Source organism: Phycodurus eques, chromosome 10, assembly GCF_024500275.1.
Source record: "Phycodurus eques isolate BA_2022a chromosome 10, UOR_Pequ_1.1, whole genome shotgun sequence".
In the NCBI taxonomy this organism is placed as follows: Eukaryota; Metazoa; Chordata; class Actinopteri; order Syngnathiformes; family Syngnathidae; genus Phycodurus; species Phycodurus eques.
In genome coordinates, this window is record NC_084534.1 from 8,719,460 (window position 1) to 8,736,156 (window position 16,697).

The following is a 16,697-nucleotide window of genomic DNA, read 5'->3' on the forward strand; positions in this document are numbered from 1 at the left end:
AATCACTTTTTAACTTTCAGGTCAAATATGAAATTCATTCAAATGCTAGCTTATTATTTTTTTGTTTACATTGCCCCCCACCCCTATTATCAGTGTTAAATGCCACGAAACGGGACGTTATCAATAATGTTGCGTGAAGTCTTATGTTCAGAGGTGGGTAGTAACATGTTACATTTACTCCGTTACATTTACTCAAGTAACCTTTTCGATAAACTGCACTTGTCAGAGTACACTGTACTTTTTACTTGTACTTGAGTATTTATGTGAAGAAGGATCGATACTTTTACTCCGTTACAATGTTCAACATGCCTTTCGCTACTTTTATTTATCTATTCTTGCGTGTGCACGTCTCTTTTGAGACTCCATCTTCGACTTCCGCATAGGGCGCCCGTTGCGCCAATCAAACGGGATCACTAATGTCATTTGACTCCAATTCACCAATCAGACGACACAAGGCAGTCACATGACCGTGCATGTATCCTTTGCGAGCCAATCAAAATGACTGATTTTGGGGGGTGGGGGGAGGGAAAAGCCGTGCGAGTGTGTTCACAGACCAAAAAGCAACAGCTTTGTCATGCAGCTATTCAATTGTGACTGTCCAAACTTGAATATTTCAGCCCACTTCTAACTTGAGAAATCACCTTGCGGTAAGTTGCAGAGGTTTTTGCTGTTGTTTTGGCAGTGGATGTCGCAAACTTAACACACGCACACACACACACTTCATCACTAAGTCTGGTCAGCAAACACCTTCTTCATGAAGTTATTGAAGTGAATAAAAAATAATGTTTCTTTCGGGCACAATGCATGTGTTGTTGGTTTTGGGGCAGTGAAAATTTTAAATGGTGGCAGGTGTGTGTCGACTCCCATATATTATTTATTTTTTGGGGATTTTTGTGATCTTGATTTTAAAAAGAAAAAAGAAAAAAATCAGAAGTTACTCACAAATTACTCTTTACTTGAGTTGTTTTTTCACTTTTTTTTTTTTTTTACTTTCTTACTCTTACTCAAGTAAATATTTAGATGACTACTTTTTACTTTTACTTGAACGTAACAGTACTCTTACTTGACTACAATATTTGGCTACTCTACCCACCTCTGATTATATTTTTACGAGGGTGCTATTGGCAGTTCGCCTGATTGTTTTGACAAATTACAATGGCAGAAAGGGTATGGCCATGTTTGCAATAAAATCTTTAGCTTAAGTAATTGTTCTTGGGTCCTTTCCTGTCACTAACTGAAGTCAGATTAAATGCAATTTAATGCGGCCAATGAATGCATACAGCTTGGCGCATAGCAAGGATGGGATATGTTAGAATTTCATCCACTACATGGATCATTTTCAGAGGCAAAGGACACAAAGGAACAAAGGACACCTTTATCACATATACCACCCACATGCTTGTAGGTTGAAGTGACAGAATTTGCATATAGCTCTTCGAGGCTAACACATCTCTGGTGGATCATATCTGCGATAGAGAGTGGGCTGTAATGTCCATCCAGTTACAGCTCGTGTTCTGGCAGAGTTCATTTCCCACTCCACCCTTTTGAAGCAAATGCTGATCACACACGGTCACAAGACTGTTTTATTTAAAGGTATTTGTGGAGATGAACACATTGTATAGACAGACAATGTGACTGAAGTAAACCCAGGCTTGTAATTTAAATTATCAATACATGACAAGTGTAAGTAGAGTGGGGAATTGGTTCCCAGAGTCACTAAGTGTTTTGCTTCTAAGTCATTGCTAAAATTAATATAAGGGACAAGAGTAGATGTGAACTTTTGGAATTTGGCATCATTATGTCAAAGATATAGGATATACCATCAATATATTTGGAGTAAGGTGTTATTTTAAGTTAAAAATAAAGCAAAGAGTAACAGCCGCAGTGCAACACTCAAAAGGCTTAATGCAAGGGAGCGTACGTCCTTCCTTGGGCTCTAAGATGATGTTTTAAACAACAATCTAGTAAAAAGACATAGTTTGTCAAAGCATAAATAACTGAAACCAACCAATTGACTAACTCTAGGCCATTACTAATTTCCAGGAGTTCAACATTCACAACTCAACACTTTCAGTTATTTAGTTTGAAAATGTGTTTCATGAAAGTGAAATTGTAACTTTATAACACTGTAGGATTACAGATTTAAACCATACATCAAACTATCATTCCCTAACAAACAAAGCCAAAGCAACGGAGGGAGGAATAGAGAATGAATTATTTTCTACTGTATGAACAAAATCGAAACGTATATGGCGTATATAGTTTTGGCGGTGACTCAAATCTTCCAGTACCTGTGCAGCTTCAGTTTTTTTTCCACAGTGCTTCTATATTGTTGTATCTATCCATGCAAATTGTGCTTTTTTTCACACACAAAAAAAACATTGGTATGTCTGAGTGAAGTTTAGAATATGGCTCAATGTAAAAATAATAATAATAATAATAATAATAATAAAAATTCAGTATATAACAGAAACATTTTATCTGGCCAGGTCTATATACGTTAAACAATAAACCACGAGAGGACAACATCACAAGCTACTTTACATTAATCTCATGAAGTAGCAGTATTGGCACGAAGAGAAGACGAACTATTATTATCCATTCCATCCTCTGCTTATCCTCATTAGGGTTGCGGGTGTGCTGGAGCCTATGCCAGCAGAATTTCGGCAAGAGGTGGGGTGCAACCTGGACTGGACGCCAGCCAATGGTAGGGGACATACCATCCCCTCCAAAAGTATTGGAATGGCAAGGTCAATTCCTTTGTTTGTATCGTAAACTGAAGACATTTGGGTTTCAGATCAAAAGATGAATATGAGACAAAAGTTCAGAATTATTATTATTATAATTATATAATTATATAGATTTTATTTCATGGTATCTAGATGTGTTAAACAACTCAGGACAGAGCACCTTTTGTTTGAAGCCACCCACTTTTCAAGTGAGCAAAAGTATTGGAACAGACATTATTAAATTAACTTAAAGTGAATAACATTTAATATTTGGTGGCATAACCCTTATTTGCAATAACTGCATCAAGCCTACGATGCATTGACTTCACCAGACTGTTGCATTTTGCATTTGAAATGCTTTTCCAGGCCTTGACTGCAGCCTCTTTCAGTTATTGTTTGTTTCTGGGTGTTTCTCCCTTCAGTCTCCTCTTCAGAAGGTAAAATGCATGCTCTATTGGGTTAAGGTACAGTGGTTGACTTGGTCAGTCTAAGACCTTCCACATTTTCTCCCTGATGCAGTCCTTCATTCATTTGGCAGTGTGTTTTGGGTTATTGTCTTATTCCATGATGAAGCTTCTCCCGGTTACTTTGAATGCATTTTTCTGTAGATTGCCAAACAAAATTGTGTTGTAGACATCAGAATTCATTCTGCTGCTACCATCATGAGTCACATCATCAATAAAGACTAGTGAGCCCATACCAGAAGCAGCCATGCAATCCCAAGACATGACATTACCTCCACCATGTTTCACAGATGAGCTTGTGTGTTTTGGATCATAAGGAGATCCTTTTTTTCTCCATACTTTGGCCTTTCCATCACTTTGGTAGAGGTTAATCTTGGGCTTATCAGTCCATAAAACTTTGTTTCAAAACTTTTGTGGCTCATCTCTGTACTTCTTTATAAAATCCAATCTGTCCTTCTGATTATTTTTGCTTTTGTTTGCATCTTGTGATATGACCTGTATATTTCTTCTCTCGAAGTCTTCTTCGAACAGTAGCTTGTGATACCTTCACCGCTGCCCTGTGGAGGTTGGCAGTGATATCACTGACTTTTGTCTTTGGATGTTCCTTCACAGCTCTCACAATGTTTCTGTCATCAACTGCTGTTGATACACTTGGCCGACCTGTTCGATGTCTGTTGCTCAGTACACCAGTAGTTTCTTTCTTTTTCAGGACACTCCAAATTGTTTAATTGGCTATGCTCAATGTTTGTTGAGCTGTGATCAAATTTCCCTCTTCTCTCAGCTTCAAAATGGTTTGCTTTTCTCTCTGGTCTTAATGTCTGCTTAACAGCGAATGCACTTGTCACAGGTGAAACCCAAAGCCAAAAACAAGCACTATCTAATGTTTAAACAATCAATCTAAAAGGCAACACCTTAGCAACTAGAAACCCCCATCAGTCACATGTTCCACTTCTTTTGCTCACTTGAAAAGTGGGTGGGTTCAAACAAAAGGTGCTCTGTCCTGAGTTGTTTAACACATCTTGATGTAAATGCCATGAAATAAAAGCTTGAATTCTGAACCTTTGTCACATATTCATCTTTTGATCTGAAACCCAAATGTCTTCAGTATACAACAAAAACAAAGGAATTGTCCTTGCCGTTCCAATACTTTTGGAGGGGACTGTATGAACATAACAAATATAGTCAAACTGAACTCATCTCAAATCAACTTTATTTATCAATTTTAACGCTTTCGCAACGACCGCCGCTGTACAAAGGCTCTGCAAAAAAACCTACCAAAATAATAATAATAGTCATAAATAACCAAACGAACTTTTCTCCATTCAAAATACCACAGCTCTGTTGACATTGGCACGTCGCATCAAGGAGATGCACAGTTTTATTCCCTCTTGTTCTCTGTTAATAGATAAGAGAGGAGTGATTTAAGTCTCGTTTGTACTGGGATGAGGGAGCTAGGATCATAGATGTCACAATCACAGCGTGCTTGACGTCACTCGTTTGCTACAAGCTAACTTTTGAAAGTAAAAAGTTACTGTAATTTTCTGACAGCCAAAGTTCATCTCTTGAGTAACACACAGAGTAACACACAGGCAGAAAGAATGGTTAAATTCTCCAGTGCCATTTAGTCATCTTTCTCGTTTCTCTTTCTCTAAAATGGGACTGTTGCCATAATGCTACCTGTTAAAGCACAAAACAACAAGCGCCCTATGGCTGTACCATTGCAGTCCAGCAGTAACAGTGTTATAGCGCTGACATTCTCCTCAACAAAAGCGGTGCTGTTGCAAACATGCTGCCATCAAAACATGACCGTTGAACGCCTTTGATGAATGCTATGGCAAAAAAATGCAGAAACAATCCACAACGGGTCCACACAACAATATATGTACATTAATTGACAAAAACCTGTAGAAAGTAAAAATTAAAGTTAAAGCTTAGCGGAGCTCTTGTAACAGGGTGCCAACTCTAAGGCACCACATTTGCACTTCAAACAACCGTTCACACCGAAGGACAATTTTGAGTCTTCAATGAACATAATAACATGCATGTTTTTGGAATGTAGGAGGAAACCATTGTACTCGCAGAAAACCCGCAAAAGCAGTATTTTTAGAAATTATTAGGAATAATATATATTTTTTGTAAACGGACCTGAGAGCAAATTCAGGGGCAAATACATATATTACATGCAAACCAGTAAGCATGGGGTTTGAATGTAATATACGTATTTGCACCTGTATTTGCTCTCAGAGTGATACAGCTCAAAATATCACAAATATCATCTTACACAATCAGGTGCACACACCTGCCAAGCCTGCTCCAAATGTCACTTCTGTATTGTTGTTGTTTAGGATCAAGAGCTTAAGAATTGGCTCAGTTTGCAGGTGTGTTCATCAAAAAAAATAATATATATAAAATAAAATACCTAAACTGAAATGACTCAAAAATAAATACAATGAAACCTTTAAATGAAACACCCCAGAAGTCATTCAATTTGGAATTTGACCAAAAATCATTCCATCCATCCATTTTCTGTACCGCTTATCCTCACTAGGTTTGTGGGCGTGCTGGAGCCTATCCCAGCTGACTCTGAGCGAGACGCGGGGTATACCTTGAACTGGTCGCCAGCCAATCACTGGGCAATTTAGCCTTCAATTAACCATGCATGTTTTTGTTGGAGGAAACCAGAGTACCCTAAGAAAACCCTCGCAGGCATGGGGAGAACATGCAAACTCCACACAGGTGAGGCTGGATTTGAACCTAGGTCCTCAGAACTGTGAGGCAGGTGTGCTAACCAGTCGCTCACTGTGGCGCCTTGACCAAAAATATTTTGAAAAGATATGTGAAGTATGTAGAATAAGATGGGTAAAATTCAAATCAGGATAGTGCTTGGCTGTCCGCTGCTGCCTTCCTGTGTGAAATTTGCACATTCTCCCCATGTTGACTTGTTTTTTTTCCATTTGTGTGGTTTTGTGTGATCTGAGTAACTCCCACAATCCAACAAGATTCATATTATGTTAATTAAAGACTAATTGAAGACTACATTGCCAATAGGTAAGAATTTGAGTGTGATTGTCTATAGCTGAAGTGGTTTATTATGGTACACACAAGGGTTGAGCCAACACTAAACTAGTCTGAGGTATACAGTAGTTTGTACATGAAGTAGACAGCATGGGATCACACTAATGCCTAGATCAGACTACAGGATTTTGGCCTCGATTCTGGGCCGGTTAGCTATCGCAGCCGATTTCCTAGATCGGGCCTGACGTATCTTGTCACGAACGACAAAACTTCTTGTAGTATGACATTATCCACGACCAACGATTTGGCCCTACGATACTAATGAATGTCTTTGGATATCTTCCGCATAGTGTGACATATCAAAGACACCTCTCTGACAGCGCACCTTGACATCGACCAATAGGATTGGGTATTGTGACCCCGTGCTTCCCGTTGTCAATATACTTGGTCGCCATTGTCAACATTTATTCATTTGCCAAACCAATGCTTACTGAAGCTTTAGAGCATGATTCGACAGAACGCCGGCATGTTTACCTACCGTCCCCCCCCCGCCAACACAATACACGAGTGTATCCGGTCGCATTGACCGGTAAAACATTTTCTGGTTCCGCCACACCAACAGTGTTTGATTTGTCAAGATAAAGCCCAGTGATCGTAAAAGATGGGATGCGGTGGTCTCGGAATACATGTCATGTAGTGTTACCACTGTCTGACCGAGATACGGCAAGATTCTATGCCAGTAGTCTGACAATCGGGAAAGACCCAATTTGTCTGGTAGTCTGATCCAGGCATAATGTTTCTGAGAGAAGACATCACCTCGTACCTCTCAAAAGAAGCAGCAGTGCATTTTCCTCCAGTTTCCTGCATTGTTTCCTTTTGTCAAAGCTTTCTGTTTTTAGTAACCAGCAGAATTCAAGTGGTGATACAGTGCTCTACAAAGCACTAAACAGTTCAAAAGACTCCCGTTGTTTGTGAGACTCAACGAATCGAGCAATTCCTCATGGTCTAATCCGTGTACATTTTTGTCCATTTTTGTTCTATCTAAGCAAGTGTGTTTTTTCTTTTTCTCTTTTCTTCTCCTTTGTTACAGATTCATCCCAGGACCTAACAACGAGCTCCCATCGCAGGACTTTGCGCCACCCTTTCTCTTCCTGACGAATAGTGTAAACCTATTACATCCAAGGCTGGTGACTGGATTACCTGGGACCACAGAAAGGATATCCACCTAGATAAAACAGCTTTGCTCATGTGGTGCCAAGGATTTCAAACCGCGCTAATCCCCTGTTTGATCAAGGAGCCCCATGTTGATGAATCTCCTCATCCACACAGCTGTGGCCAGCTAGCCACCAACTCTCTCCCAGTTCTTTCTCACTCTGTGTGTCTCTCAAAAACTGAAGCAGCTCAGTCGGGGTCATTATGAGGTTGTTTGAACATTATATGAAGACTTTCACCCCGCCTGTCTAAAAGGTAAAGACATTGAGAAGCTCATGCGGACTTGAGCATGGAAAGAAGAGCACAAAGATGGAAAAGTACCCTGATTTCCCTTTTCTGTCTTGCGTGGATAGCTGCTTTTGTGTTTAACTTGCTTACAAGATGGCTTTGTCAGGACTACCTAGGAATGAGAAAGAATGAGCAGCCTATAAGGAGTTCATCAAGGTTTTCTTTTTTTATGACTTGAAGGTCTGCCCTTATGGTCTCACCTTTGTGGCCGATAATGAACATTTGATTTGACTTATTGACCTTAAAGAAATGTACATTCTACAGCGCTAGTTTTATTTGTATGTAAGAACACATGTGTGTGTGTATATACATAATTATATGAATAAAAGACATGTAAGACAGCAGATCGAACAAACTGAAAGGTATATTGAAGACTCTATTAGGAGTTTAACCCCACACATTGTTTTTTTTCTCTTTGGAGTAAAAGTGGAATTCATACTTGTGGAGAGCCCTGCATTGACGTGTACAGGAACGCTTCACTTGTAATGGAAAAGGTACAAAGATAACTGTAAAAATAAGTATCTGTCACTGGTCATTTTGCAGTGTTGGTGGTCAAGCCAGAACATGCTGGTAAAGATGAGGAAAACACTGTATAGGACTGCCTCACTAATCAACATTGTCTGAGGTTTCAACTCAGATTGGCAACCATTGCAAAAAATAAAACAACAACTGCAGGTAATTGGATCATTAATGTGTCTCTTGCTGCTGAAAGTGGTCATAAGTAATCTGTGAACGTTTGCTGTGTAGATGTATTTTCACACACCAGACTGTGACAATTCAGGTGAAATATTCCAAAACACAGAGAGCAGGTATTGATAACTACAGCGAGAAATACTGTTATCCCCTAGTAGAGATACAAGTACATTACAGGAGAGCCTCTTGAGAAATAAAAAGTCATTTTCTATACTGATTTGGAGTCTGTAGTTCCCTTCTTATGGTGACTGATATGTGAGGAAAATGACTACTTGATGTGTTGTAATATCTTGTCTTTTATCTGATCTATTAACATTGTGAAGAGACGTTTTGCTTGAGTGAATAAACAAACAACAACACATGCCGAATATGAACTGCGGCTTCCAGGTAAACGAACATGTAGTAAACACACAAACAATTCAGAGGTGCTTGATTTATATTATTCCTCTGCTAGTAGGCTGGATTTATCAGAATAGCACATTTCGATTCATTCAGGCAATTAGAAGAAAGATTTCCAATATCATGCCAAGCCAAATGCAAGATGATTTCAATATCAATCCCTTCTCTGCTCATTTGAGAGGTATTTCTCCCAGAGGTTGTGCTTCTATACATTCATCATTGCAGAATGTGTCTAGTTTCATGGCGCGCAGAACATCACTAAACTATTATGAGATAAAAGACAAACGTGACAAGTTATGAGGGAATATTCCAAATTTAGCAGATTAAGATCTTTTTTTCACAATGATGACCTGTTTACTTTTTGTAGTCACGTATAAAAAGATTAATTTGGCGGCCTCAGTGAAACCATTTCGCCAGCGTCTTGTGAGGATTATGCAATTATCTTGTGCCTGTGTAGAAAATCAAGGAATTCCCCTCGCCCTGTACAATTTTGAAGCGAATTTCTGATTTGAGGTGGAAAGGGTGTTTTTTTTCTTTCTACAGTTTTTAGCTCAGTGCACAAAAGATGGAGTCTTGCTGTGGAGGGAGGCCCTGCTCCATTTTAGGCAGTGTAGACAGGACTGCAGCATGAATAGATAACAATACATGGTCCTCCTCCGTCGACGGTTAAGTGCAATCTCGAAAGAGGGGGATCCATCCAAGCCCAATGACCTCCTGGGGAGACGGAGAGGCAGCTGTGTCCTCATCTCTCTGGATGGCTAATCAACGACTGACAGCAAGGAGGGTAACCCTTTTAGCTCGTAAATCCCAAACTGTGTTGCTACATATTGTATGTGCCTAACTTCCAAGGGCATCTCAAATGAATGAATGTCCCATGCAGATATTAAATGTTTGAAGTTTTACTGCTTCCTCTACCGTTTGACTGCACTTCTTGTCTGCACGTTATTATCTTGTTCATATTAACTATTTCACGTAACTGTAATTTTGGCAAGCATACTATTGGCAATGCTGTGCTCTATAATTCTAGTTATTATGGTCATATGTCATTGTGAATGGTGCCTTAACAAAGAACATTTACTGGCCATTTCTATAAATGACCGCTAATGTGCTTTCAATATTAGCAATTTACATTATTACTGGAAACCTTTTTGACATGTAAATTAATACCCGTGACTATAATGACGATAAGCGGAACAGATAATGGATGGAAATTAATAACAGTCTTGTGTTTAAACTGATTGCCACCATTGTAATAGCCAGAAGTGGTGGTCTTGACAAGTCACGCTGCACTCACTAACGCCTTAAACTTTCTTTGAGACGAGTTCCGGGCCAACTCTCCAAATCTAAAAAAAAAAAAAAAAATCAAGAGACACAATCTGGCTCGTGTGCAATATAACTCACTCTTGTGATGTAATGTCTCATGCCCATCAAACATCAATGCAGTAACCTTTAAGACAAATGATTTCCAAATCTGTGCTTGGTAACAAGTACTGTAATGAAAGGCAAAGAATGGCTGCGCTTCACTACTCCACCATGTTTTAGCTCCTTATTTCACAACACAAAATGAAAAACTTGGAAACCAGAAGCCTTTTGAGATTTCACACATCCCCAATTAAAGAGTGTCTCCACACAACCAAATGATTGGTTGACACTTGAAGGAAAATAACAGCTGCTTTTACAAAAATAGTGAGATTAGAAAATGGACGATATCAAAGTATTTCTGTTTGAAGCAATTTGTTTCACTAGCAGAGAAAACATGAATAAACACTTTACAAAGTCATGAACATCCAAACCTAAGTGGAAGTGTAGTTTCCTTTTCACAATGTCATTTAAGTTAACTGATTCTCTAAAATGAATAATGACCATGTGAAGCTGACTATCACATCAAATGCATTAATTAATGCAATTAAATACACTGCTTGGTAAAATAAAGTGAAAGCATGATCATCACAATGTAACTCAGACATACATCCAGGATATCAACCAGTCCATGAATATGGAAGCGAAATTGATTTTTAATTAGTTTCACCTTGTCTTGTGCAAAAGGGATAACTTAACATAAGGAATGGTATTCCACCTCATATAGACAAGATGAGGATCCTTTTTGTATGATTCCTGGCTGTTTATGCATTTTCCCATGCCCCTGAGGCATGGGAAAATGGCCATGAATCTACGCAAAGTAGGCAAATCCATATGCATTGATCAGGTTTGGTGTGTCTCCAAGCACAATAGCAAAACTGTGAAAGAAGCACCAAGAGACAGGAAATTACCGTAGGAGAGGCCAAGAGTCTCATGCCCATTGTTAGACCGCACAGTGGTGTAGAGAGACCGAGGTCCCATCCAGTACATTACAAAACCCTCATTCATGTCGTTTGAATGTGTCAGCAGTTCCTGGGTGACAAAGGTGTTGGTGCGACTGGCGGGCCCACCCGATCCTGTTTTGGGACACAATGTCTCGCTACATCTAAGGCGACCACATCACACCACACAATATCCAGATTGCCCTGATCTGTCTGGGTCCAATATCTCACCAGGAGGAAGTCTAAATGTTTTACAGAGGGACATGTGGAGGCCATGCACACTACTGAGCCACATTGTTATCTTAAAACCACTAAGCATATAAAATTAATGTACTCAGTCTTCATTATATGTTGTTATGCTTCAACCCCCTAAAGGTCAGAGGACACAGATTTTAAAATTGTTCTTGATAATTCTAGAACCCCTTTACAAACCACATCTGCTATTTCGAATTGATTATATGGCAGATATACAGAAGTTAAATCGATATGATGCAGAATGCGCCTTCTGCTTTTTGTATCCCACACCTTCCGGTCTTCTTCTCTTTCCGGCGCTGTGACGTCACACAAGCCAAACATCCTGTTCATTCGGCATTGTGTGCTATTGTTCCATGCTGTTGTTCCTGTCCTGGTATATTTGTTGTCGATTTATTGTTGATTTGTTGTTTGTTGATTTAACGATGCCACAATGGTTTAATGTGTGACATTTGGTTGTACAAATGGTTCAGGCAGCGGCAAAAGTTTTTTTTTTTGCTTTCCAAGTGAAGAAGGAATACGTGACCAGTGGATGGTGAAAGTCAATCGAGAGGGGAAGAAACGTTATCAGTGCCTAGCAAGCATTTCAAACTCTGTGCTGATCACTTCAAACCGGCGTGTTTTGAGAAAGACTTAGCAGAAAGCATTGGATACACAGCTAGAGGCTGAAATCAGCTGCGGTGCCAACTATTTTTCTTACGGCCATCGGGACCTCCACCACCAGCAAGAGAACTAAATCTCGCAGCCGCAACGATGCACCAGCGAAGCGGTGCAAACAAGAGGTGAGCATTTCCTTGTATATACCTACGACTTTATTATGGTTTCTATAAACTGGGGAGTAGGAAAAAAAAGACTCACACAGTAGTTTTCAGTACTGATGTCTGTACTTTTGCCTGTATGACAAGCCCACAGACACACGGCAAATACTTTGCGTGCGGCGTGTTATACCGGAACTTGACCGAGGGGCACACAATATATAGGAATACTGCATGCAATGTAAAAGCTTGTGCCGTGTCACTGAAACACAAATGAAGATATTATACGTATAGTCGTACTAAAAAATATTGGCACCCCTGGGGTGGCATTATTTCAAGCCATGAGTGTATAAAAAGACATGCTTTTGACATGCCGTCACATCGAGCCAGTGGCCACTCTCTTTTTCTGTTGTACAGCTGCTACTTGGCTGCTCGTCATCATCTCTGTTCCGACCTCCTCATCGGCTCAAACATGTACGCTTTGACGATGCAAAGTTCAGTTGGGTGCTCCTGTACGTCGAAATCCTCCTCCTCCACATATTCCAACACGTTGCTCGCCATTGCGTATAGTGTGTAGCGCGCTATGCTTGTAGATTGCAACGTCACTTCTGGTAGCCCTTGTGGTGGATAGAGTAACCACACCCCAGTGTCTTGAGCTTCGGGTATGTTCGGGGAGGACTCAATATGCGTCATAAAAACCCAATTTTTAGCTAAACTATGGCTGAAAACGTGCTGGAAGTTATGTGCATGTATTACATAACATATAAACAATGCAAATATGAATTTTAAGTGACCCTATAACATCTTTGTCATCTGACCTTTAAAGGACCTTTCACACTGCACTTGGCACAGTGCAGTGTGGTGTCAACCAACCCATTCATTGTGTGTGCACCTGGCGCGAATGGTTAATTCTGTAATGAAACCTCGGTGGATCCAAATGGACAGATGGTGGTGGAGGGATTTCAGACTGAAAAAGACATGGTGACAAATACATATTGCGACGCTGCGACCTACATCCAAACCAGTGGGAAAAGGCACCAGGCTACTTCCTGTTGAGTCGTTTTCCAAACGGCGACAAATATAGGCAAGCTTGCGCCGTGCCGCCGCTGTCCCTGCACCGTCCTGTGCCCCAAACCGCCATGGGTGCCGCAAAAACAAAGTGCAGTGTGTAAGCACCCTTAAACAGCTATTCATTTTTATCTTAAGCTACTAAGCTGTGAAGTCTGATGTCTAAGAACAAGATCTAATTTCAATCCACTTACTTCTGTGCCCCTTGCTCAGATCATTTCCAAACTCTCACTTTGAGTACAACGACAAGCCTTAACTAATAAGCAGTTAGGAGAACAAACAGATTCCTGAAAAAAAAAAAGAAAAGATGTTTAATCTTATTCACAAATCAAAATAGTATGCCTTAAGCCTGTAAATGCCACGTATGGAGAGGAGCTGGACCCAAGAGCAGGCGGAGGCAGATAAATTGTGATGAACAGTTTATTTAGGAAGGTAATGAAGGTGGTCCTGGCTGCCTTGGCAGGCAGTGGCGTGGACAGGTGGCAAGCAGTGGAGACGACAGGCAGCTGGCTTGGTGGCGGGAATGATGTGTTTAAGGAATTTGAGGGAATACTGGAAACGAGGAGAGACACAGGAGTCGAAAAGGGGAACAAGGAACAGTGTGGCTTCCGTGAGGTATGTGGGCTGTGGTACTGCTGGAATAAGCTGCAATACTTTGGCAAGGATTTCCAGGAATATGCAGGTTTATAAGTAGGTGGTGACGAGGGCTGATTAGAGACAGGTCCTGAAAGAGAAAGGGGAGGAGAGAGAGAGGGCGAGAGGGCGCAAAGTGCCCCCCAGGCTCCAATAATGGTATTGCAGAGCAGTTCATGACAGTAAAAACTATGTCAAAATAGAACTGTTTCTCTGCCTTGTTTCTCGTTGTGTTTTAGTGGGACTGACCATTTGTTTGATGTGTGTATTGCCTGGGGTTTTAACATCGACAAAGCTCGTCCAGGCCTCTTAAGTTAAGTAGGGTACATCTAGAAATGGTTAAAAGAATACCTTACAATACAAGGTTTCCAGGGTGGCATATTTGTTGCAAGGCCCCATATTGACATTGGAAAAAAAAATCTATTCATTTTTATGTAAATGTAGGAAAACGATTCCGTCTCGATGGACCAGACTAACATCAATATTTAATATAGCTGATTGGACAGACACACAGACAGGCAGGCAGACAGGCAGGCAGATAGATAGATAGATAGATAGATAGATAGATAGATAGATAGATAGATAGATAGATAGATAGATAGATAGATAGATAGATAGATAGATAGATAGATAGATTAATTGATTGATTGATAAATACTATAATCTATTTCATATAGGCGGCACGGTGGCCGACTGGTTAGAGCGTCAGCCTCACAGTTCTGAGGACCCGGGTTCAATCCCCGGCCCCGCCTGTGTGGAGTTTGCATGTTCTCCCCGTGCCTGCGTGGGCTTTATAGTAATGCCGGAGCTGAGATTCAAACCCTGAACTGTGAAGCAGACGATCTAAATAGTAGCAACACGGCCACGTGCCCTCTCAGCACTCTATTGTTTTAAAGGGGACATATTTAGCAAAACCAACTTTTTCTAGAATTTGAGATTTTATATTGTCTCTATGGTTAAAATCACTCATGCATTCCTGAGTTCCAGACGTTTTTTTGCCAAGAGAACTGAAATCAAGTCATTCTAATTTCTCAAGCTTATTTACGTCACTCGCGAAGATCTACGCTTCCAAGCCAGCGCTATCAACGTAAGAAACACAAGTGGGTTTTCTACACTTAGGCAACCAATCAGAGGAAAGGGGGCAGTCTTAGCCAAATATGGACAAAGCGGATTCAAAACTGGGTCAAACAGAAGTAGCTATCAGAGGGGCCTTTCTGGACACTTGGACAAAAGCAAGGTGTTTTTTGAAAGGAAATTGAGACTTTTATACTAAGTCCATGTTAGAGATTCATACTATGGAGTTCTAAATAGCCAAAATACGGGACCTTTAAATCCATGTCGAATAGAGAGGGTGACTCATAAACAACTCCATTATTTTATATGTACAGCAAAAAATTTTTTTGTTATCAGTTCATAGTAAGGAGGATTTTACCATCATCATAGTCAATATCAATCCATCCATCCATTCTCAGTACCGCTCATCCTGTTCAGGGTCACGGGGGCTGGGTCACAGCTGACTTCGTGCGATAAGCGGACTACACCCTGAACTGGTCATCAGTCAGTCACAGGGCACATATAAACAGATACAACCATTCGCATTCACATTCACACCATCACTGAGTGGGAATTGAACCCACGCTGCATACATCAATGTCAGGCGAATGTACCACTACAGTATTAGTGATTCATACGTAATAATCATACATTATTTACATATACAATTTTGATGGTATATAAATAAATGCAGGTATTCCTGATAGATGACAAGGTCCATATTATTCTGGGTTGAAGCACTGTGGCATTAATGCCACTTGGTATTACAGCAGTAATCATCATTACTATGACAACCACAGCAATGGATGCAATGATTTAATAGCAATCTTCAAGATTCTACTACCCCTTTTCTAATGTCCCTAATACATCTCATTAGAGCTTAACTATCGTGTTGCTGCAACATTTGCATTTTTCAAGATGGATGTTTACCGATGACTGTATATTGTCATACTGTGCTATGCATCTTCTGAAGTATTTATTGTAAGCAGAGGGATGACAAAATGATAATGGCCAATACATTAATTGATGTGGATGCTTTTGAGCAGATGGCGCTCCTTGAGGCAATAAAACCAGGTTACCTAGTTGCTGGTACAGAGGAGTGATGGATTTGAGAATGTCATATCAGATTTTCTTTTCTTAACTGAAATTCATTCATATTAAAGAGGAAAATCAACATTGTATATCATCATCAAAAAAGATTTTCTTTGAATATACTCACACACACACACCAGAACCTAACTTTCCGCCATCATGCTGGAGGCTTGATTTGCCCAATGCTCAGTTTTATTCCTGAAGAGAAAGTACAATGGAAGTCAAACTAAGCTAAAGTCCAGCAGTTTAGAGTACAAACAACTGATGATTAATTCCAGAAGTGTGTTTTGCTTTTTCTACAGTTTTTTTTATATTATCCGTAATGCCACATGAGAAGTTTGCCACTTGTAGCGAAGAGGAAAAGGTGTGTTGATGAGTACAGAAGCAGAAACAAAACTACCTGAGACAGTAGAAGGCATCCTTGCCTAACTTAAATACAATAGATGCAATGGTAAACATAAACCTTTATCTCTCTTCCTGCGATATTCGTGTACGGCAGGGGCTATAGCTGACCTGCAGCTGTGCACACCTGATTACTATTGCCACTCATCGACTTGTCCAGAAAGGCCCGGCTCAGATTCACCGCTCTGCCAAATAATTCTGTAGACTTCAGTCGTGTTTCCCTCTTTTCCTGCTGAATTTACCTCGATTGATTTAGGCTTCAGTTTTTGTCCTTGTGTCTCTGACAACTATTTTATTTAGCTTTTTTTAAAAGTCTATTTGTTGTATGTAACTTTTATTAAA

The 16,697-nt window shown here is 40.1% G+C and overlaps 1 protein-coding gene across 3 annotated transcripts in view; it reads left to right on the forward strand.

The window, feature by feature from the left end:
• The window catches only part of LOC133408796 (chemokine-like protein TAFA-1), a 165,581-nt gene extending 156,988 nt beyond the window's left edge, over positions 1-8,593 (forward strand). For 2 of the 3 annotated variants that reach the window (XR_009769319.1, XM_061688029.1), the window contains one exon: positions 7,299-8,593. Coding sequence is in view for 2 of the 3 variants with exons in the window: in XM_061688029.1 (XP_061544013.1) it covers positions 7,299-7,316 (18 nt within the window). In the remaining variant the exon portion in view is untranslated. The remainder of the gene's footprint in view (positions 1-7,298) is intronic. The other variant, XM_061688028.1, reaches the window with a different exon arrangement.
• Positions 8,594-16,697: the final 8,104 nt, after the last annotated feature.